The sequence below is a fragment of the Takifugu flavidus genome, chromosome 15 (assembly GCF_003711565.1).
Source record: "Takifugu flavidus isolate HTHZ2018 chromosome 15, ASM371156v2, whole genome shotgun sequence".
NCBI classification, from domain to species: domain Eukaryota; kingdom Metazoa; phylum Chordata; class Actinopteri; order Tetraodontiformes; family Tetraodontidae; genus Takifugu; species Takifugu flavidus.
In genome coordinates this window covers 14,753,708-14,776,444 of record NC_079534.1, presented here as the reverse complement: position 1 = coordinate 14,776,444, position 22,737 = coordinate 14,753,708, and the positions used below count along the sequence as shown (strand labels likewise).

The following is a 22,737-nucleotide window of genomic DNA, read 5'->3' as shown; positions in this document are numbered from 1 at the left end:
CTCGGCCCGTTTAGCCTACATGTAACAGCGCCTCTGGTAAGACTGGCAGCCGGTGTGTGGATTTACCGGGATTATTCCCTTGGAACAGAGTGAAGGCTGCAAACTTGTTGTGGCCCCATCAGATCCGTGATCAGCTCCTAATCTGACAGCAGATCAGCCGTGTGTGGAGGGGGGGGGGGGGGGGTGAAAAGGGCACCGCTTTCGTGTAATCATCTTTAAATCTGGGAGCATTCGGTGAACACTTTATCCACTGTGGTTCTGCAGGTTCAACCTCTCTGACGTCACCCAAGACTTGATGAGAACAAAGATTAGAGGCTGCAGACCAGCTGTGGAGAACTGACAATCAGGAATGAGCATGAAGGAGCAGAGAGATCCCACAACTGCTCAGTCTGGGAGGAATGGAGATAACGGACGTCTCAGTCTGTCCTCTCACTGCAGCCAGAACTTCAGCTTCCTGCACGGACACAACATTCTGACCCACTCCAGTCTGGAAGCCCCCCCCCCACTCTCGTTTAAGCCTTTGAGTTGACCAAGCGTGCCTTTAAAACGCTCAGTCACATAAACTACGTATGCTAACGCTGATGCTAATGCTAACTAGCAGGAGCAAATGACCTCCGTGGCTGCAGGTGGCAGCAACTATTTATTTATGTGTGTGTGTGTGTGTGTGTGTGTGTGTGTGTGTGTGTGTATGTGTGTGTGTGTGTGTGTGTGTGTGTGTGTGTGTGTGTGTGTGTGTGCACCATGTCTGTTATCTGCTGTTGTGGCTCTTTAGCTTCCTCCTGAGAAGCTGCTGCTCCCACCAAAGCTGCGTCCTCTGATACGGGAGCGCTTCAACCAGCTGAGGTCAGATTTCGGCGACTGACGGAACACAAAGTTCATGAGCAGGAGCAGGTCCACTGACCGAAACCTTCTCGTTTTATGACACGAGCGCCAGAAAACCCTCATGTTTGTGTTTCCTAACCCTCTGACTCCAGTGTGAACCGGTACCAGACCCGCCGCTTTATGCAGATGTGTGTCAGATGCTAAGTCATGCGTGTAAAATCTGCTTACGTATGGCAACACACACACACCACACACACACACACACACACGCTTACGCCCGGGACATTACGCAATGTGCAGGTGAGGATCGGGGCAGGAGAGCGAGGCAGGTGTGTGCAGGACAGCCTGCTCGATCTATCACAGCTTCTTCTTATCGGGTTTTCCCAACCGGGCTTTATCAGGTGTACACACGCACCTGCGTCAGCTGTTCACGCCGTTTGTGTGATCACTTCCAGCTTCACCACGTTTCTGATCACATTTCCAAGGGGAAATAATGCTGACGTCAGCAGTTCTGTACAGAGCGCGAGGTTTTCCAAGACAAACACAGGTCAGGTCGAACTGTGGCGGACGGGGACGGTCTGATCGCCGCTGCGTCTCCTGCCAGCTGTCGGCAGCTCGCCGCTTCCACTTTTAATGAGCTTATTCTTCAAAAACGCATCCTTGCGGCCTCCAAGTGGCGGGAACATGTGTAAGCGTGCGCGTGTTCAGCGGGAGGTCAACATAAGGTCAACATGCATCCTGGGAAAATAAGCCGTTCCCTTTGTTGATCCCGGGAACAATGAGGAGGTGATCAATAGGAAAAACCACAAACAGGCTTCTCCTGTCTTAGCTGGTCGGGACTAGAAGCACACGGGCGAGTAAACAACGAAAAACAGACAAAACCGCTGTGTTTTTCCTCTCGTTGCCACGGGCCTGTTCACCAGAACCTCCGGTGCTACCTGGTGGTGGGCTGTCTTAATATCCGGAGTCCACAGACAACGTTTGTGTAGCAGGAGGCCGCTGCCTTTAGGTGAACCTGTGTAAACAGGCAGTAAACTGCAGTAAACAATATCCTGTCCTCGTAAATAATATCTAATATTCATACAGATAACCTGTGGGCAATAATCACTCAGAATGACATGAACTTTGGCTGCTAGCATGTTGCTAATGTAGCCTCGATGGGCTCCTCTCAGGCCTGCATGTGAACATTTATCGGTCCTAACACGTGTTCATGAAGCAGAATTAGGAAAAACCCAGAGGATCCTCACATCTGGGATCACCAGAAACATTTTAAAATGATAAACAGTTGTTTGTTCACTGCAGTAACGTGCGTGTCCTCAGAAGAGCTGCTAAATCCATCTCTCCTTTCACAAATCTGGTCTAAATATAAAAACTTACGTTTATCCAGAAGCAGCCAGTTCATCAGGCTACTGACTCTTTTGTGTTAGCATGCTAATCAGATGCTAATCAGCCTGAAAATGATGTTGCACAGCAACCAGGATCTGAGCTGGAGGATCCGTGTCTGATCGCTCCGTTTATGGTGCTATAAAGCTAAATAAAGGCTAACTGACCCCAGCAGGAGATAAGAACTACTTATTTCTCTTTGAGCTTATTAAAATCCGCCGGTTTCTCTGAGCTCTGGCGGCAGAAAGCAGCACTTCCTGTTGGTCACGTCACGACCCCGTCAGCAGCGGCGCCGCCCAAACCGGCCGTTGGCTCTGTGGAGGTAACGCGGAACATTGCCGGTCCAAAGTTTGAGGGAGGACAGACGGGAAGCAGACGGTCACATGTTTGGAGAAGAGTCAGCTGAGTAACTCAGAGCTTAACAGGATCCACTTTAACAGGATCCACGTGTCAGGAAATCCAGTCTTCAGTCTGAGTGAGAGGACCCAGTCACAGACCCCCTCCTGGCTCAGCTGCCCCCCCACCCACACACACACACACACACACACACACACCACGTCACTTCACAGGAACCGGCTCTGCTGTGTCCGGTGGACCCGACCCTGGTCTGGCCTCAGCCCAAGTCCACCTATTCCAGTTCCTCTCACTTGTACTGGGACCCAGTGTTGACTCAGAGGGGCGGGTCCAGATGTGAGTAACCCAGTGGGACGGAGCCGAGGCGGCGGCGCTGACGCACGCTGGCTGCTCACCAGGAACTGGTCACGGGTCAGAGTTCTTTCCATGTGAGCTGTTGGCTGAATTCTGAATAAAAGAATCCTAAAGTCCAAAGAACTTCCTGAGCACACCTTCTTCTTTCATGGATAATCTTCCACAAACACGAGGAATCTTCCCAGAGGAAAGTTCTGCTGGTGGAAAACTACTGAGAGCGGCCTGACCCTGGGGGCCGTGAAGGTCGCCGCTGTTTTGGGTTAAAGGAGGACGCCAGCAGATAAAGCAGCAGGAGCCTTGGCCTGGGGGGGTGGGGGTGGGGGTGGGGGGGCACATCTGTTGGAGGGGGAGGGGGACGGCGTCGGCGTTACGCAACAGGCTCAGACGCTCTCGGATATAGAAATACATCAAATAGAGATCCGGAGTTTTTCCATTTGACTCCTGTTTGTTCCTCTGCTGGAAAACTGTGTCACTGTGTCAGGTGGCAGCAGCCGACCAATCAGGCGCAGGCACGGGCCAGCCAATAGGGAGGCTCGTGTGTGTGTGTGTGTGTGCGTGTGTGAGACTCGCTGTGAACATGCTGCATCCTGGGTGTGTGTGTGTGGGCTCTGTGCACAGAGCAGAACCAGGTCACCTGAAGGAACCACTGGCTGCCTGGAGTCATCCATCCATCATCCATCCATCCATCATCCATCCATCCATCCCTTTATCCATCCATCATCCATCCATCCATCATCCATCCATCCACCCATCCATCAATCATCCATCCATCATCATCATCAATCCAACCATGCATCCCTCCATCCACCCCTCCATCCACCCCTCTATCATCAATCCACCCCTCCATCCCTCCACCCACCCCTCCATCATCCATCCCTCCCTCCATCCACGGTGCTTCCTCTCTGAGCCGTCCTCTTCCTCCCCTCCGTGCACGCTTGTGCTGGTGTTGTGAGCGGAGGAAGCGGTTCTGGTTTGAACTGGTGCGATGTTACACAACAACATGGTGGAGCGTCACATCGAATGTTCCCCGGCAGCCTTTAGGGAGACGGACGCTCCGAGAGTCTCGCGGCTTCCTGTCATAAATGTCATCGTGTGGGGGACGACCACCGTCCGCTCTGGTGCTATCTGGTTAGCATGCTAGCTGGGGCTTGATGGCGCGGCCATTTCACTTTTTCTTTCCTTACATAACTTGTTTTTTCTCGAGCCGCTCTCACTACACCAGAACTACCGCCATCCAGCCTGTACATTCCGGTGGTTGTCATGGCAACTGTGCTGCATCCGTCTCTCCTTTGTCCGTATCTCCCCTCCATCCGAGCTTCTCTGGGTTTGAAAATCCCAGCATAATTGAGTTTAGAGGCGGACGGCGCCCGTCTCTGGGGCCCGTTCTCATGAATCCCGACCAACGACGGCAAAGAAGAGCTGACGGGCGCAGAAGCCCAGAGAGCAGAACCGACACCGAACCGGTGTTCCCGTTTGGCGTGGACCAGCCAGGCCGATTTGTCTGCCCTTGTGGGCGGAGCCAGGCAGTTCTCCTGATTCAGTAGGTGCTAGCTTAGCATAGCCCTGGAGAACAGGTCTGCTGGTTCCGTGGTGTCAGCAGCAGCCAGACGGTCACGTGCACAACCTTTATTACAAGTTAACAAATGCTAGTTTGATCATCTGGGAAGTCAAGAGTCACACGGCAAAGTTGTGATAAAAATAAGAGTTTTAAGTCGTATCAATAGAAAACAGCAGATGATGTTTTACCAAATCAGGTGCGTTACAATATCGCAGTTAACAAAGGATAAAACTCCTTGAGGAAATCTACAAATGGCATCATGAACAAGACCACATCTGAGCAACGTACGGCCGGGCGCGTGCACGCACACAGACACACACAGGTACCACAGACGATGACCCAGCGCCAGATTCTGGAGACAAACGCTGCCATTTAAAAAATAGACACTTCATAAATTGATAAGAATTAGTTACAATGGATGGTTGAAAAGGCAGGTCCACATATTCAGAACAGGAACTAATCAGGTTTATTCAGTTTCACAGCAGCTTCAGCAGCTCTAGTCTTCAGTGTCCGTGTGCTTTAGTTCATTTTAGTTGGTAGACGAGGGAAACAAATGACTGGGAAGTGTGACAGAAGCCGACCCCTCCTACCGACGCCCCGTCAGAACCAGCACAGCCCTACCGGGAAGTCAGAACCGTGTCGTCTTTCCAAGTTGACCAGTCAACTCAAACCATTTAAACGTGTTAATCATCTTGAGTGGGAGGAGAAGATACAGAGCTAGCTTAAAGCTAAACTAAGCCAGGCGGCGGGGGGGCTCAATAGTCCGCGGGCTCGTCCCCCTCTTCGTTCAGCAAACAGGTGCGGACCAGGGCCTCGGTCACGCCGTACGGGTCGCAGTTGGCGGATGGGCGGCGGTCCTCAAAGTAACCCTTCTTCTCCTGGCCCACCGTGCGGGGGATGCGGATGCTGGCGCCGCGGTTGGCCACGCCGGCCGAGAACTCGTTGATGTTGGAGGTTTCGTGGCGGCCGGTGAGGCGGCGGGCGTTGTCCAGGCCCCCCTTGGGATCGTAGGCCCGGATGTGGTAACTGTGCCTCTTCCCGAGCTTTTCGATGGAATCCTCAATGGCCCTGGAACCAAGGGGAGGCGTTTACCGTTAGAGGCCGGCCCAGGACGCAGCGGGTCAGCACGCGCACGCCGATACTCACGTCAAGCCGCCGTCTTCCCTCATCTCCTTGGTGCTGAAGTTCGTATGGCAGCCGGCGCCGTTCCAGTTCCCGGGGATCGGTTTGGGGTCGAAGGAGGCGACGACGCCAAAGTCTTCACACACGCGGTGCAGGAGGAAGCGCGCCACCCACAGGTGGTCGCCCATGCTGATCCCCTCACACGGGCCGACCTGGAACTCCCACTGCAACACAGAGTCACCGTCACTGGGGCCGACTCCACCGCCACCGACGTGCACGCGCCCGCCAGCGTGCTTACCTGGGCCGGCATCACTTCCGCGTTGGTGCCGCAGATCTGGACTCCAGCGTACAGGCAGGCCCTGTAGTGAGCCTCCACCACGTCTCTGCCGTAGGCCTTGTCGGCGCCGACGCCGCAGTAGTACGGTCCTGAACAACGACAGCACGTTAGCGCGCCGCTCACCAAAGCTCGGGGCCAACGGCGCCGGCGTGCGCTCACCCTGTGGTCCCGGGAACCCGTTGGAGGGCCAGCCGAAGGGGTGGCCGTCCGTGCCCAGGATGGTGTACTCCTGCTCCATGCCGAACCAGGGGTGCTGGTCCTTCACCATCTCCATCATCTTCTTACACGTGATGCGGAGGTTTGTTTCTGCAGAAAGGCACCGATCAAGACACGTGCACGCCCCCAACGCTCGCACTCGAGCTAAACGGACACGCTACGACCGGTACCTGCGGGTTTGCCGTTGTACTTCAACACCTCACACAGAACCAGCTTGTTGGGGTCTTTGCGGAACGGGTCGCGGAACATGGCGGCAGGGATCAGGTACATGTCGCTGTTGGAACCCTCGGCCTGGTACGTGCTGGAGCCGTCGAAGTTCCACTCGGGCAGGTCTGAAAGAAAGAGACGTTTAGAGACTCGGTAGGATTCACCAGGCGATCGTTCAAGGTCGGGAGCAGCCAGGATGCGAACCTTCGATGCTTTTGGGCTCATAATCCAACGTCCTAGTTTTGCAGCGCAGTCCCTCTCCGGTTCCGTCGATCCAAATATACATGGCCTGAACCTTGTCCCCCTGCGGGAGGTTCATGTACTGCTGCTTCACAGCTTTGCTGAGGGTGGCGCTGGCAGATGTGGCCATTTTAGCTGCTACTATAACACACCTGGGGACGACAGGAGAGCACATCAGGACCGATGCGTCCGAACAATAGCGCAGCGAGCACGTTTAGCACGGCCCCGCGATTCTGCCGCCATCCCAACACGCACGGAGCGGAGCAACACGTGCTCGCGGCCCGGTGGGCTTCCATCTGGCCCGGACCAGAGCGCAGAAGAAGAGCACAGCTCCGCGTAATGGCGACGGAAGCCGCGGTGAGAGCCACGCTTGTGGAGCTCGTCCAGCTAGCCGTAGCCATGGCTACAGCCTCACGAGCGGTGTTGCAATGTTACATCATCTTTGTTCCCGTCGCTACTACAGCCGCATGATTGCGTCACAAAAGGCGCGCAGACAAAACGCCTGCTTCATTCTATTAAACGGGGTAAAAAAGCTGACTTAATTAACATAAGACTATATATTTGAATTTAAAAAAAACACTTGCTACGTGTATACCAGGCCTGTGGCGCGCCGTGATCTTATGTGAGGAGGGGGAACAAAGAGGAGTGAAAGGGTATTACCTGGAAAAACGAGGAGATCGAGATTAGAAGTGTTGGCCGGTGGGTTCCGGTGATCGGCGGGTTTGGACCTCGCTGGTGTTTCTCTCATTCTCGAGGTCAGGAACCGCTCCTCTGGTCACATATATATGAGGAGTGGACGGCTGTGATTGGACAAGCTCGCGTTCAAAAAAATAAAAAAGCTGCTCGCTGATTGGACGAAACCAAACAGCCAGCCCATTCAAGCTGCTCGCTGATTGGACGAAACCAAAGAGCCAGCCCTCCCTCTCCTTATCGCTTTCCGTGAAAGTTGAAAAGAACAAAACAAAAAAACGTGTATTTTTATCACACTTCATGTTTTTACCCGACATCAGTACAGGAATTCAAGGTAAGAACAAAGGTTTCTGTCGATTTTGCGACTGTTCGGCCACATGGCCGCTAATCCGACTCCAAGGCGCCATCTTGTGGCGGAACCCGATTACGTCAGTGTTGGTTTGGTCCTGGACGCACGCGCGAGACGTTTGCGTTTTATTTTAATAGTTCAGAGAAGAAAAAGTTAATTTTTAGACTTTTTAAGCTTTTAAGCTTGCATTTATTTTTTAGATGGGTCGGACTTCTTTGCATGAAACATTTTTCAGTATTTGTCAGCACTTTTGCTTCCAGTATTTAGGTGTTTGTTGGATGTTGCCGCTCTTATTCGGACCAAATGAGTAATTAAGATTAAGATTAAGATGTACTTTATTCATCCCTGTGGGGAAATTGAATTATAGTAGCAACCTATACAAAGTATAGAAACAGAATAAATAAATACAGATACGATTAGAACGTCATAAGCATATATACAGCATATATTATAAGCATATATATAATATATACATAATATAATATTTACATATTATAAGAATTATAAGCATCATAATTACACAAGTCAAAGTGTAGCAACCTTTTGTTCCTAATTCTACATAACGGACAAGGCCTAAAAATGTTTTCTGATTATTGAATATTGAATTATAAAGTCATGCAACTGCTATTTAGGTTAATAAGCCTTTACACGTGACACATGAAGGGGATGTTGGTTGTGAATGCCTGACTTTAGTATTTGTTGACTTGATCAAATCTTTTATTCATCCCGAACATTTAAACTGGGGATTCTAGCTTGAAAGTGGAATATTTGCCAGCCATTTCTCTTGGTCTTAGCACCTTTCTTGAGTAATGACAGCGGATTCTTTGGAGTCTGCTGCAGGTTTTCTTTGAAAATCATTTTTAAAAAAACCAAATACACAAACTAGCAAAAATCTTCAGATGCAAAACAGCATATTTGTGTGATAGAAGAGTGTGAAATGTAGCTGTAGTGTTGTTTTAGAAAGGATGAGATTCCAGAGTTTCACCTCAGTTAAATAGTGTGAGAAGAAACAACTTTGTCAAGTGTCTGAATCGCTCCGCTGGATCCGTCATTTGCCTGAAGGCAGCGTGCAAGCTGCTCCAGGTGTCCTCGAGATCCTGCAGATGCAGATGGAGTCGGGGGCATTTCCAGCATCAGAGGGGCGACACGTTCGCCCCCGTGACCTGGGGGACATTGCCTGATAGCAGAGCTGCTGCGGAATAAAATTAGAGAATGAAATGAGCGTTTTTATCACCGGTTTCTCCATCTCATCACTGAAATGTTTCCCATCTGGTAATCCTGGCAACATGATCTTTCCAGCAGATCACCTGATGGATGTTCTTAATAAAAGAGGGCTGTTGGAGGAGTGTTCCCTGACCCTGGCAGGCCTTCGCTGATCCTGACCACATCTCCAGGAGAGACTCCGAGGAGCACAGAAAAGAGTGCAAAGCATCATGAATGGACACAAAACTTTGGCTTTCGATGGCACAGCCGAGCCATTTCAAGACTGTTCCCTCTACAGTGTTGGATAAATATGGGTTTTTTCATATGGGCTAGAAACAGGAATTGACGTCATAGCTCTGGAGCGCCACCCGGTGGTCGGAATACGACATAACTCCCGACGTTTCAGCGTGACGCTTTTACACAGCCGTGCGTGTGCGGTGAACGTTTCACACAGACGTGACCTAAAAACGTCAAAAGCAACAAACCTGAAACGCATTTTAGCTTCACGGTTAAAAGAAATAAAGCTTTGATTGTGGGGAGAATATCCTGAGCGGCCAGCAGGGGGCAGCAGCCACCAAGAGGATCACATCGCCTCGCAATCCAGGTTTATTTGGACCATTTATGACCCCCCCCCCCCCCCCCGTCTGATTAAACGTGAATGGAAATAAGAAATTTCAAATCTGGAATTAAAACAAAACTCTGTCTTTACTGTGTAATTGTGCGACTGAAATCATTTGAATGTCCAATAACTCATACCTGAGGCCTTCAAACTGAAAAATTAACTTTAAACGGTGTCAAAACTCTTACTTTAATCAATGCTGCTGCTAATATACACATTCTGTGTATTACGAGGGGGGAGGTGGGCTCAGGATACTGGGCCGAGGAGCACCGGTGCCATGCACCCACCCAGGCCGCTCCGGCGTCCAGACCTCGGCCAAAGATCCACATCCAGGTCGCGTTGAAACCGCAGGACGGCGCTGCCTTAAAAATGAGCAAGGCTGACAACACAGCGGTGTGTGTTTGCTCAGCGCGTCCTCCGTGACTCATGGGTTGAGCAGTAAATCAGGCCAGGAGGAGCCTTGAGGGACGGTGTTCCTCTAAAGCTCCTTCACAACACTTTACACATCAATAACCCAACTCTGCAATAACACTTATTGGCACCGGCGCCGCCGAACATCAATGGCGGCCCCGCTGAAAACCAGCGGCGGCTGCCTCCACGTCTGTTCTCAGCTGGGATCGGAGTGGATGAAGGCAGAGGCACCGCTGCCTTTAATCCGCCCTGCTCCTCTTAGGGATAATAACTTTTTCCCCCGCTCTATCCCAGGACTTGTCTGTCATCTTGACATGGCAATATCTCCCAACTCCACTGTTTCATAGTCAGTTTCATTTACTTCCAAACACCATTTCACACTCTGCTGGCTTTAACTAGGTATTATCCAGCGCGCGGGGAGTGTGCTGCAGATTGAATCGTGACAGATACAACAATGTTTCTGCTCAGAAATAAGAGAATATTGTAAGTGGCAGACGGTATGAAAACAATTTTGGCCCCGTTTTCCTGGTGCGACTTGTGCATTTGTCATCCCGGCGTTGGAATCCACGCCGGCTGGAAGCATCCCGGCACATTTCGGTGATGAAAGCCGGAGAAATCTGCCAACATTGGTCATCCGATGTCCCGGAGCAGCATCAGAAAACCCGCTAGCTCATCTGCTGGCGAACAGGCACGAGGATCACGGCGGAGGGTTCACACCGGTGTTCCGGATGTCACCTGTTACCTTGGCAACCGGGTTGTTAATGCCCACGGGGGAGCTGCCGCCCACGGATGTGCCAGTAGGTGGTCGGCGGCGCGTCCCTGCTGCCACCGCCGCTGACATATCAGAGCTGTTTATTAAGAGCATGACAAGTCTATCAAAGCCCATAAGCGGGCCCTCGTTCACAGGAGTTCCTTTGTTACTTCCAGGGAGGGTGTCATCAATCTTGCTGCCAAGCGACTCTCTTGAGCTGTTGATGGCAAACACGATTCCTCCCTTTCTGCCTGGCCTCTCCCGCCTCGCCGCCTGGAATCAGGCGTAGCGAGGGGGATCGGGGAGATAGCGGGACTTTCCCGAGAGTGCCTCTCCTGACAGGCGACGGGGCGCCGCTTGGACACCGGGGTGGATATATGGGAGCGCGTAATGAAAAGACGCTGACAGGACCTGCTCGCTCTGTAATGAAGGTCCTCCGGAGCTGTGGATGGGAACACACATCCTTCATGCTCGTGTCTGCCCGCCGTTCCCGCCGACTCCCTCTCGTTCACGTTAAACCCCGAAGAGGCGGCGCGGGAGAGGCGCCCCAGACATCAGCACGCCGTGTCAAACATTCACACGCCAGATGCGGCGTGAATTTTTAATAAAACAGCGAGTGGAGGTGATTTACACCCGCGATTGGGAGCCGTGAAGGTGCAGCCGAAGGAGCGGCCTCATCTCTCTCTGTCAGGGCGGCTCAAGTCTCGCCGTCGCTTACAGAGATGGACGATGATGTATGTACTCCACTTTAGCTTTGGCTGAGGTCACAGACTCCATAAATGTCTGAGACAAGTCTGATATTTTAATCTCTTTTTAGTTAGGGGGATGTTGGGCCTCTGCCCGATCGATACCCAGGGCAACGGGCCTGCCAAGACGTCTCGTGGTAGCGTTTCATTGTTCTGCCTGGAAGCTGAAATGTCAACCAGAATAGCGGCGCTCAACCTGAAGCTGAAACACGGCCGTCTGTAGTCAAAAATATCACTTTTCCTGTGATTTGGAAGCCTCTGACAGTAATGAAAGCAGAGCCGCGCTATCACAGCGCCGAGATGGCTCTCATGTGAGGCGGGGGGGCAGGCTGACACCAGGAATTTAGCTTTTCTAAAACTCTCAAATCAATTCTAATCAGTTTAATTCATCAGTCAACAATAGCCCAAAACTGCTGGAGGGCGTGTGTGTGTGTGTGCGTGTGTGTGTGTGTGTGTGTGGTGTGTGTGTGTGTGTGGTGTGTGTGTGTGTGTGTGTGTGTGTGTGTGTGTGTGTGTGCGTGTGTGTGTGTGTGTGTGTGTGTGTGTGTGTGTGTGTGTGTGTGTGTGCGTGTGTGTGTGTGTGTTGGGGGGCGCCTTTGTACACACAGCCAAAAATATCAAGACACTCTCTCACATTAACATTGCTAATTTGTTTGCCGATGGTTTCCAAGGCCCTGAATAATTGGCTGTGAGATATTGTTTGCTCAGGTGTTCCGGCTAATTGAATTCCGTATTGAATCCACCGTGGATGAATGTCGGAAGAATACTGAAAAGACTCGTGCGCGTTCCGATACATTTTCTGTGGAATGAGCTACTGGTGGAGATTAATTCCCGTCCCAGCAGCGACTGGTGATGATTGCGCCACATTAATTATCCCCTTTAATGTATTAAGCCCACACGTTTGGAATCTTAAAGCAACTTTCCGCGTGTTGGCCCGTTTCCTGTTAGCGGCCTTTGTTGCGCGTCTCTTTGTGCTCGCTGATACGCGTCCTCTGGACACGGCGCCCTTCTGAACGGCACTGATTGATTTCACGCGTCCATTGTGGCCCCTCGGCTCGGTGCTTTCAGCTGCATGCTGATAGAGCCCCTCATACGTGCGCTGCCGTGGCGCTCGGGCCCACGTGCACATGTGGAAGCCATATAGCAGCAGCTGGACACGCGTGTTGACGGAGCCGCGTGATGGATTCCATCATAGTTAGTGGTGAGGAGGTCGGCTGCTTTTGATTCAGCTGCCTGGCTCTGACCTAATGCCTCCGCTCCATCAGTCACCTTGTCCTCCCCTTGACTCCTCACCCCTGATCCCTCCCTCCAGCCCCAGAGGACTCAAGAAAAACAACCAAAGTGCTCCAGACCCCCCCCCACCACCAGAACCCCCCGTCTGGGCCCAAATAAATTAGATATGAAATCAATGCCGGGTCCTCAGGTTGTTGTTTTTGCTCTGCACATTCTTCACGTTGTCTCCTTAAAATGGTGAAAGGTAGAAATCTGCGTGCCCCCCCCATAGCCCCCATAGCCCCCCCATCGCCCCCCATAGCCCCCCCATAGCCCCCCCCCATCGCGGCCCCCCCATCCATCTAGAATTTCCGTGGAAACGACCAGAATCAGCAGTTCAACACAAGACGCCAGCGTAAATCTCAGTATTCTAGTGTTACAGTCTCTCAGGACCTGGAGGAGTTCACACACGCTCAGGCTCTTCGGGCCCTTCGGGCTCTTCAGGCTCTCCCATGTGTGTAGCCAGGGCCCCCATGTGTGTAGCCAGGGCCCCCATGTGTGTAGCCAGTGGCCCCATGTTTGTAGCCAGTGGCCCCCATATTTGCAGCCAGGGCCCCATGTTTGTAGCCAGGGCCCCATGTTTGTAGCCAGTGGCCCCCATGTTTGTAGCCAGGGCCCCCATGTTTGTAGCCAGGGCCCCATGTTTGTAGCCAGTGGCCCCATGTTTGTAGCCAGTGGCCCCCATGTTTGTAGCCAGTGTCCCCATGTTTGTAGCCAGGGCCCCCATGTTTGTAGCCAGTGTCCCCATGTTTGTAGCCAGGGCCCCCATGTTTGTAGCCAGGGCCCCCATGTTTGCAGCCAGGGCCCCATGTTTGTAGCCAGGGCCCCCATGTGTGTAGCCAGGGCCCCCATGTTTGTAGCCAGGGCCCCCATGTGTGTAGCCAGGGCCCCCATGTTTGTAGCCAGGGCCCCCATGTGTGTAGCCAGGGCCCCCATGTGTGTAGCCAGGGCCCCCATGAGGCTCGTGCTGTCTCGGGTAATGAAACCGGCACCGAGCTCCACCACCCATCTGAAGCTGGAGGCTCTTCAGGAAACCAGCAGGTGTCCTTCCAGGCCAGGATTAGTCCCTTTATCCCGGGTTCACACACCAGCCTAAACTCATCCAGAACCAGGACCTGGATCCTTAACCCTGGGGTTTAGCATCCCAACCACGAGGCCGTGGTGCTGTGGCCCCTTGACGAGGCTCTAAAAAGGGGGCAGATAATCAGGCTGATAAAAGAGTTTCTGTCTTTGATGTCACTGTTCTCAAGAAATATCCAGATCAGCTGGTCCAGTATTTTTAGAATTCTTCTCGTGCTCCTGTTTATCTAGAAGCTGTGTGTGTGTGTGTGTTGTGTGTGTGTGTGTGTGTGTGTGTGTGTGTGTGTGTGTGTGAGTCTCCGCTCTGGTAACCAGCGACAGAGACGTTCTCTGTGTGACAGAGCTCTATTTGCCATAACTGACATCTTCATCCCGTCTCACCAACCGCCGGCATCTGTGGCGTTTCCAGGCGGATGCGCTGCAGTGGACGGGGAATTCTGAGGATCCAGACAAGGCCGCAGCAGCACCGGCAGGTGGAGGCTGGAAGGGAGGAGGAGGAGGAGCAGGAGGAGGAGGAGGGGGGGAGGAGCAGGAGGGGGGGAGGAGCAGGAGGAGGAGGAGCAGGAGCTGGAGGAGGGGGGGGAGGAGCAGGAGGGGGGGAGGAGCAGGAGGAGGAGGAGCAGGAGCTGGAGGAGGGGGGGAGGAGCAGGAGGAGAAGGAGCAGGAGCTGGAGGAGGGGGGGAGGAGCAGGAGGGGGGGAGGAGCAGGAGCTGGAGGAGGAGCAGGAGGAGGAGGAGGAGGAGCTGGAGGAGCAGGAGGAGCTGGAGGAGGAGGAGCTGGAGGAGCAGAAGGAGGAGGAGCTGGAGGAGGAGGAGCTGGAGGAGGAGGAGGAGTAGGAGCAGGAGGAGCTGGTCATCCAGAGAGGCGCCATAAATCAGCAGATCTTTGAATCCACAATTTGGGATAAATTCCACATTTGCTGCTAACGAGTCGACAGTTTGATTGATGGACGTCAGCAGACAAACAAACAAGAAGCAGCAAACGGCTTCATCTGGAATCTTTGGAGCTCAGTGAAGGCCCTGACACACACACACACACACTCACACACACAGACACACACACACACAGACCCACACAGAGACACACACAGACCCACACACACACACACACACACCACACCACACACACACACACACACAAACACACAACACACACAACACACACACAGACCACACACACACACACACACAACCACACACACACACACACACACACACTCACACACACACACACACACACACAACACACACACACACACACACACACACACACGCACACACAACACACACACACACACACTCACACACGCACACACACACACACACACACCACACTCACACACACACACACACTCACACACACACTCACACACACACACTCACACACGCACACTCACACACGCACACACTCACACACGCACACACACACACAAACACACACACACCACACACACAACACACCACACACACACACAAACACACACACACACACAGACCACACACACACACACACACACTCACACACACACACACCACACCACACACACACAACACACACACACACCACACACCACACACACACACACACACACACACACACACACAAACACACACACACAACACACACACACCACACACACCACACTCACACACACACACTCACACACACCACACACACACACACAACACACACACACACACACTCACCACACACACTCACACACACCACACACACACACACACGTAACCCAAACACACGTGTCCAGGTCCAAACTCTCCGTCTTCATTTGTTCTTTCACAATTTACACATGAAGTCAGAAACGCCGCTCAGCTGCTCCAAACATTCGTCACCGTGGCCCAAATGGACGGGCAGCCGCTCCAACCGTGGCGCCGGTTCCGGTCGCGCCGCTGCGTTCAGGACGCCGATCAATGGTGGCGTCTTCACTCCAAACCCATTTGGAGCAGCCACTTCCTGTTGCAGCCACTTCCTGTTGCAGCCACTTCCTGTTGCAGCGTCCCTGTTCAGGTGCGCCTGCACGGGTTTGTCGGCGCCTCACGAAACAAACGCGATGTTGTGCGTTCTTCCGACCCGGTTTTCCCAGGTTTCCAGCCGTCAGTGGCCCGTGATGACCGACCCCTCCCTCTCTTTGTCGCCGCTGGCAGCGCGCCCTGTTTTCTCCCATCGCCGTGGCAACCGCCGCCGCGCGCTATTGTGCCGATGTTTGTGCACAGCTAAGGTGTCGCCTGTGTGTTTAATGGACCTCCCAGTCCGCTTCAGTGTCGCCCCAGGGTCTCCCCGGCCGACCGCGAGCCCGCCGCTGTTTGTCCCCGGGAGCGGGCGAGCGGAGGCGGGGCGGGGATGAGATACGGCTGATAATGGCGGCTTTGTTCTGCGGCTGGAAGCGCCGCGGCCGCGCCGCTGTGGACCAGGAGACGCCTGGTCAAACAGAGACACACAAAGGCGCGGGGGGGCTCCCGCTCGCCACCGCCCGCCAGCACGTCGCACCTTCTGCGGCGGCGGTGAATTACTGCCCCCACAACCTTTCACACGTACAGAAGCGCTCCCTCACCCAGCGGGGACGCTGACATTTGCTTTCTGCTTGATACAAAGCGGCCTTTTTAATGCGTTGCCCCTGAGGCCACGCCCCCCAGCACGGCGGGGGGCCTCGCTCCTGAAGGACGCTCAGTCGAGGCTCTCGAACGCGGCGCCCACGTTAACTGACTCCAAACTTTCGCCCCTGACGTGCGCGGCCCCGATCAAACGTGGCGCCGACATTAGCGGGCGCCCGCGTCCCGGCTCAGACCTGGTGCCTGTTCTGGTTCTAACCTCTTTCCTAGCCCCCCAGGACCGGAGGGGGGGCGACCAGGAACCGGTTAGCGTCTATTTTTATGCTGATGACACACTTTCCTCTCCGGGGCTTTTCCGTGTCGCTGCCGCTTGACTTTCTCGCCGTCTTTTCTGGACCGGATCAGCTGTTTACGAGTTCACCCGGCAGATCCGCTGCCAGCAAAAGAGGTCCGATGACAAAAGCTCGCCGCCTCGGCCCGTTCCTCCGCCAGGCGCCGCCGCCGCCGCCGCCGCCGTCCCGGCTATTGACTCAGGGACACAAAAAGGAGCAATAAAGGCCGCGGCGCTGTTTTGTGGGAGCGGCGGGTTTTGTTCGTGGCGTGGTGTTTGGAGCAGATTACAGCGCGTGGGCACACGGGCCTCCCCGGGGGGCCGTCTCCACGCCTCAGGTATTGTGGCCAGGCAGACGTGCCGGTGGCCCTGGGCGCGCTGGAGAACAGGGGACAGTGGCTGCGTTTGTTTCCGGCTGAAAAGGATTCCAGGTCCTGACGGCCGTGATTAATCACCCAGAGGCTGACGGGTGAGCGCGGCCGGGAAGGTGCAACTTTTTAATTCATCCCGCACAATCTGGTCGGAGCAGCCGCTCGCATCTCCTGCGCTTCCTCCTCGCTGACCACTGCTTCCTCCCGCTCCCCATTCATGGCCCACGTAATTATCTGGGCTGCAGTTGTTGTAATTGCGTGTGTGTGTGCGTGTGTGTGTGTGTGTGTGTGTGTGTGTGGTGTGTGTGTGTGTGTGTGTGTTGTGTGTGTGTGCTGGGACGCTGCTCTATTTTCATTGGAGATGGTTTCCTTCTCCTTTGTGGGACAATAGTTAATTGACTTTGTTAATGTATTTGGGGATCAGTGATTTCTCAACAACAAATGACCTTTATGGAGCTGAGCGTCACACATTGTCTGTGCACGTACACACACGCGCATGTGTGTGTGTGTGTGCGTGTTGATCCATTGTGACCTTTTCCGGTGTCAGGTGTGTTTGTGCACCGCCGGAGAAATATCTCCCTCAAAGCCTCTTTTCCAAAACACTTCAGATTCATAAACATCTCGGCGGTGCCGCTCCGCTCCGCGCTGACAGACAGCTGAATCGCCGCCTTTTGAATAAATTTCCCATCTCGCCATGTTCGCATCCACTCACATGAGCCGGCCTTCTCATTAAGACTCAGCAGGTTATATGATGGTATTGCTGGAATCCCTGGAGCCAAATGAACAGGGACAGCTACACTGCTTAATGCAAGGTAGCCTAGCAACAGATAGTGGGATGGCTGTGGAAACATACCCTCATATTTATGTTTACATGAGAGAATGATTTGTCTGTCAGGCTGATGGATCCTAATGTTCTGCTCTCCCCCGGGCTTTTCTGGTGCCGCACGCAGCCCTGACACTTACCCTGAAGGACAGGCGCCACCTTCCCCAACACGCATGAATACTTAATACTGTTAGACTACATTTATGCAAAGAATGGAAATGGCACTGGGGGGGGGCAAGTGCATCAAAGGCATGACACAGTGTGTGTCACCAACACGAGGGGGGGTGGGGGGGGGGGGGAGAATGATGGCACACATAAGGACAGACGTCGCAGCGCGGCCTTTCTTTTCCGCAGTTATTTCCCATAACAGCATTCCGGTAATCGGATTGTGCTGTGGAAGAGAAGCGTGTTTTCCTGTGCTGTTAACGGCCGTGACGATATAAATGCAAGTCACTTCCTGTAAGGGCAATCGGGATCTATACGGCTCGACGGAGTCTGTTTTTACAGTGTGTCCTGCTCCGACGGGGACAGAATGCATCAACTCAATTAGCCTGGCACACCAGGAGGATCAGCACCATAGATTCGATTTGGCCCCGCTTGTTTACCAGCGTGCGGCCGCTGAATAATATCTATACGGTCGGTGCGTACGGAAAAAGACCATGGTGCTATAGTAACGAGCCCGCTAAGCCTCTCCCTCGCCGCGCTGCCGCGCAACTGGGCTGGCAGAGATATAAGAAAGGCTTTTGTCAGGAGAGAGGCGCATCCCTGTTCATCCCGGGAACTCGTTTCCATAGTTACATCAATGTTGTTGAAGTGAGAAGATCAGGTATTCCAGTGAGTGATCTTTTACATGAGCCCTGCTCCTCTCCTATTGATTTTCATCCCACGTTGAGGGGAGGGGGGGGGGAGGGAGGGGGGGGGGGGTACAGCAGCCCACTCCAACCGTCTCGGAGATATTGTGGAAATAATGAAAGGGCGAAACGTGTCGGAAAGGCGGCGGACAAGAAAAGAAAGGAGGGGAAGAAAAGCCCGTGAAGAGGCGCTGAGAGATTTTGTGATGAGATGTCCAGCTACGCTCCGGAGGTCAGGGTACGCTGTCGGCGCCACGAACCGCAAAGCATGACAGCGGCTGAGGCTAACAGCTAATCGCTGTCTGTAGCGGCCCATGATCTCCGCGTTGTTACCCACACGCTCACGCGCACGTGGGAAATCTGCCGCTCGCTGCAAAGCTAATGGCTTTGAAAAGAGAGTTAATCACTGCTACGTGGTTAGCCACATGCTCACATCCTCCAGCGTGGTTGGCGTGTTCCAGGGGTTAGCAAAACACTGGCGTAACACATCATCGCTCTTTATGAGGCTGGGGCCTGCAAGAGGGAGGGGGGCCCGCAGATGATGCTAAAAAGACGGTAATGACAGCCATTCACCGCAATCCAATTATGCAAAAGGGAGTCTAAACAATTCCATCATCCCCTAAATTAGATTGTCCTAACGAGATAAAGGCACCAATTAATCCTGAATTAATTTCTACAGCTCATTTTCCCCAGAAAACACTCCAGTATGCAAATACCAACGAGAGACGGGGAGGCATCCTTCTGCGGGGCCGCCGCCGCCGCCGCCGCCTCGGCTGGCGGGAGCCCTGAACTCAGACGCTCGCCGGCGTGAGAAGCTAACAGAAGCTAACGTTAGCAGTTTACTCAAACGAGTCTGATGGAACAGCCATTGCGCCGAGGGCGGAAAACACGCGGGAATCTTCAAACGTTCCAGCCCTCGTCCTGGCCCATCTGAACGTCCCCAGTTCGGCCCCCCCGGAGGCTCCTGTTGGGACGAGGAGCCCCGGCGTCGCCAGACAGACGAGGCGCCCACCAGCCTGTAAATATCTGCCTGCTCTGAAAACAAAGCAATTAAAATTTTTGTTCATCATAATCATCATTACCATTCTCACACTCCTAATTGTTTTGCTGCCAGCTGTCTCCAGTTGTTATAATTGAGTGATCTGGCACATTCTCTCAGCAGAGATGCAGCCGGAGAGCAAATGTGATTTCATAAAAAAAGAAGAAAAAAAAAAATAAAACGCCTCTAAAAATGGATGTAGAACCCTGAATTTAATTGTAGGAATTTATGAGCTGGTCTGATTCACTGGCTTCGGCTTTTGTGCATAAATCTGGGCTGTGCTTCATAGGACGGGGCCTGTTTACCCCATATTTTATCAAAGAGGATGTCTTTATGAACCTGCTTTGGGCCTTGAAGCGCAGCGTTTTATCGATCAGCAGTGAGCTACTACCACCTGTGCCCCCCCACCCCCACCCCCCATGTGATGAGAGAAAGATCCAGGCTGTCAGTTGCCAGGCAGCGTTCAGGAGCGCTGGCCCACATCGGCTAATTACCTGCAGAAATCGCATATTGACAGACGGGCCGATGCGTATCGATCCGCCGGCGCCGCCACCTTCGGAATAACCCAACGCTAATGAATCCGTTCCCGTTTGGGAAGGAGGGAAAAAAGGCAGTTTTGCCTGAAATACATGCAGCGCGTGACAGGTGTTGGCAGGACCGGGGCTGCTTGGTGATGCAGCGGCGCCGTCCCAGCGTCCCTCTCCGCCTCCCTGCCTGTCTCATCCCGCTCTGCCGCCATCTTTCCCTCCCCGGCCATCCCTCTCTGCCCGCCGCGCGGCAGTTATTCTTCACCGTGGCGAGCGGGCCGGGGCAGTAAATACGCCGCTGCTCAGAGCGCGGACCCCGGGTGACCCCCCAACCCCTGTGTCTGCGCTGCCTCTCCAAGGTCTCTCCGTCCAAGGCCCCTGTGTTTGCGGCTCAGCCCCTGTAATTCACCAGCCTGCTAGATCGCCTGCCAGCAGCTATTGATTTTTGTTTCCCCAATCTCCTGGAGAGAGGGAAAGAAAAGATTAAAAACACTTTGTCAGTTTGGTGGGGAGTGAGAATTCCAGGCGGGGGATACCTGGGAGGGCGCGGGGTCAGGGCTGAGGTACTGTACATCTTTATGGCTTTAGCTATTTCCCCACCGCAGACATCTCTGTCATGCTCCGCGCTCGCACGGAACAGAGCAGCGTGGAGAATTTAAGAGAGGAAGGGGAGCGGAAAGTTCTGCCGGAGCTCCAGCCGGGGACGACCTCTGCCTGCTCCGCTCGGCGGAGGCTGTGCAGCGGCGCCGCGACTGACTGCGCAATAATCGCACGCACAATGGGGCTGATTTACAGGTAGTCACAAATGCAACACGAGCGGCAGATCTCCTCCAACCCCCCCCCCCGCACCGTCCAACTGGAGGGAGTGTTTAGGCCATTGGAAAACTGGAGGGAGTGTTTAGGCCTTTCAGGCTGGTCTCTGCCCATAAAACAGCTTTTCTGGGAACGTGCACAAACACGTGCTGCTTTTCTCTCATTCAGCCTTTTTCTAAAATTAGCCCCCACCTGCTCGTCTCCTCCAAGCGAGAAGAAACAGTGATCGGTCTGAGGACGGAGCTCAGTGTTTCTTTACCATCACACGTTCTCCTGGCTCAGGTCATCTAAACTCCTGGATCAAAGGTGACTCCCATCATGCAGCAGCTGCTCCTCCATTATTTACTGCTGTGTTTTAAAAGCATGGAAGCTGTGGTTCTGTCTCAGGAAGCGAACCCAAACACTGCTGGGCCCTGAAGGGATCCAATCCAACCCAGACCAGCAGCTCCTGATGATCCTGGACCAGGATGAGGTTCAGCAGCTTCCTGGAATAAGCCCTCCACACACACAGACGAAATAAAACACTTTTGTTCCCACTTACCTGATGAATTACCCCCCCCACACACACACACACCCACCCACCCCCCCCCACACACACACCCAGACTGGGTTTGCTCCCTGCTTTGCCCCAGCTTCTTGAGTAATTGCCCCCCTTCCCCCGGCCCAGCGGCAGGATGGGTAATGGTGCCTTTTAGGGCCACTCTCCGTTGTGGAATCAAATATTCATCCATACGTGAGGACGGTCTGGGGCTGATGTATGGGTCCATGGCTCTGACAGACATTCCCTTCAATATTTGATGGGTCATCAGAGCTCGGCGTGTCACACCGCAGGGCCGAACCGGGCCTGAAAATAGCCCCCAAACACCCTCCAGAACAATAATCCCGGTGTAGATTTTGAGGAAATTACCCGTATAAATCCCCGCTCCCTGTTTTCCTTCCACCTTTGGTGCTGCTTTCTTTCTCAACAGGTTAACGTCTCTTTGCAGTCCAATTCTTTGTGCGGAACCATCAGCCGCTGCACACTAAATCAGCTTGATTGCACGCCAGCGAGGAGATAAAAGGCTGGGAGGTGGGTACAGTAATCCAGGGAGAGCGGGTGGTCTGCTCGCAGGCATATCGCTTTATTCCCTCATGCATATTCACTTCTGAGCTCCTGAGTATGCAGATTAGTCCTGTCTGAACACTGGACCCTCCAATCACAGCCTACTCGGGCTTTTTCTTCTTTCTTCCTCTCTAACTGCACCCTGCTGCTCGTGAGAGCTGCCACAATGAATGTGGCGTGCATGTGAGCGTGCATGTGAGTGTGTGTGTGAGCGTGTGTGTGTGTGTGTGTGGGGGGGGGGGTGTTCGGGGGGGCAGTATTTTTTTGCTTGTTTGCAAGTTCAGTGGCAGCTGGGTTTGAGTGTGTGTTCACGAACAAATGCTCTGTGTGTGTGTGTGTGTGTGGTGTGTGTGTGTGTGTGTGTGTGTGTGTGTGTGTGTGTGTGTGTGTGTGTGTGTGTGTGTGTGTGTGTGCGTGTGTGTGTGTGTGGAGGTGAGTGTTTGCCAGACACATGGCTTTGTCTTGTCCTGGCACCGTGCTCGACTCACCAGATGTTCTTCTTCTTTATCATCCTCCACTCACACCGTGTTCTTTGAGCTTCGGGGAATCTGTTCCGCTCGTTTCCAACTTGCTCTTTTGTTTTCCTGCACGACAACAAC

General features: G+C 53.4%; 1 protein-coding gene across 1 annotated transcript; it reads right to left on the bottom strand.

The window, feature by feature from the left end:
* Positions 1–4,600: 4,600 nt before the first annotated feature.
* glula (glutamate-ammonia ligase (glutamine synthase) a) lies at positions 4,601–7,400 on the bottom strand. Its single transcript, XM_057057755.1, has 7 exons — positions 7,254–7,400; positions 6,558–6,745; positions 6,317–6,478; positions 6,090–6,236; positions 5,892–6,019; positions 5,618–5,817; positions 4,601–5,539 (listed from the first exon to the last, which is right to left on the bottom strand). Exons 2-7 carry the CDS (start codon positions 6,721–6,723, stop codon positions 5,227–5,229), a joined length of 1,116 nt encoding a protein of 371 aa, XP_056913735.1. The 5' UTR covers positions 6,724–6,745; positions 7,254–7,400; the 3' UTR covers positions 4,601–5,226.
* Positions 7,401–22,737: the final 15,337 nt, after the last annotated feature.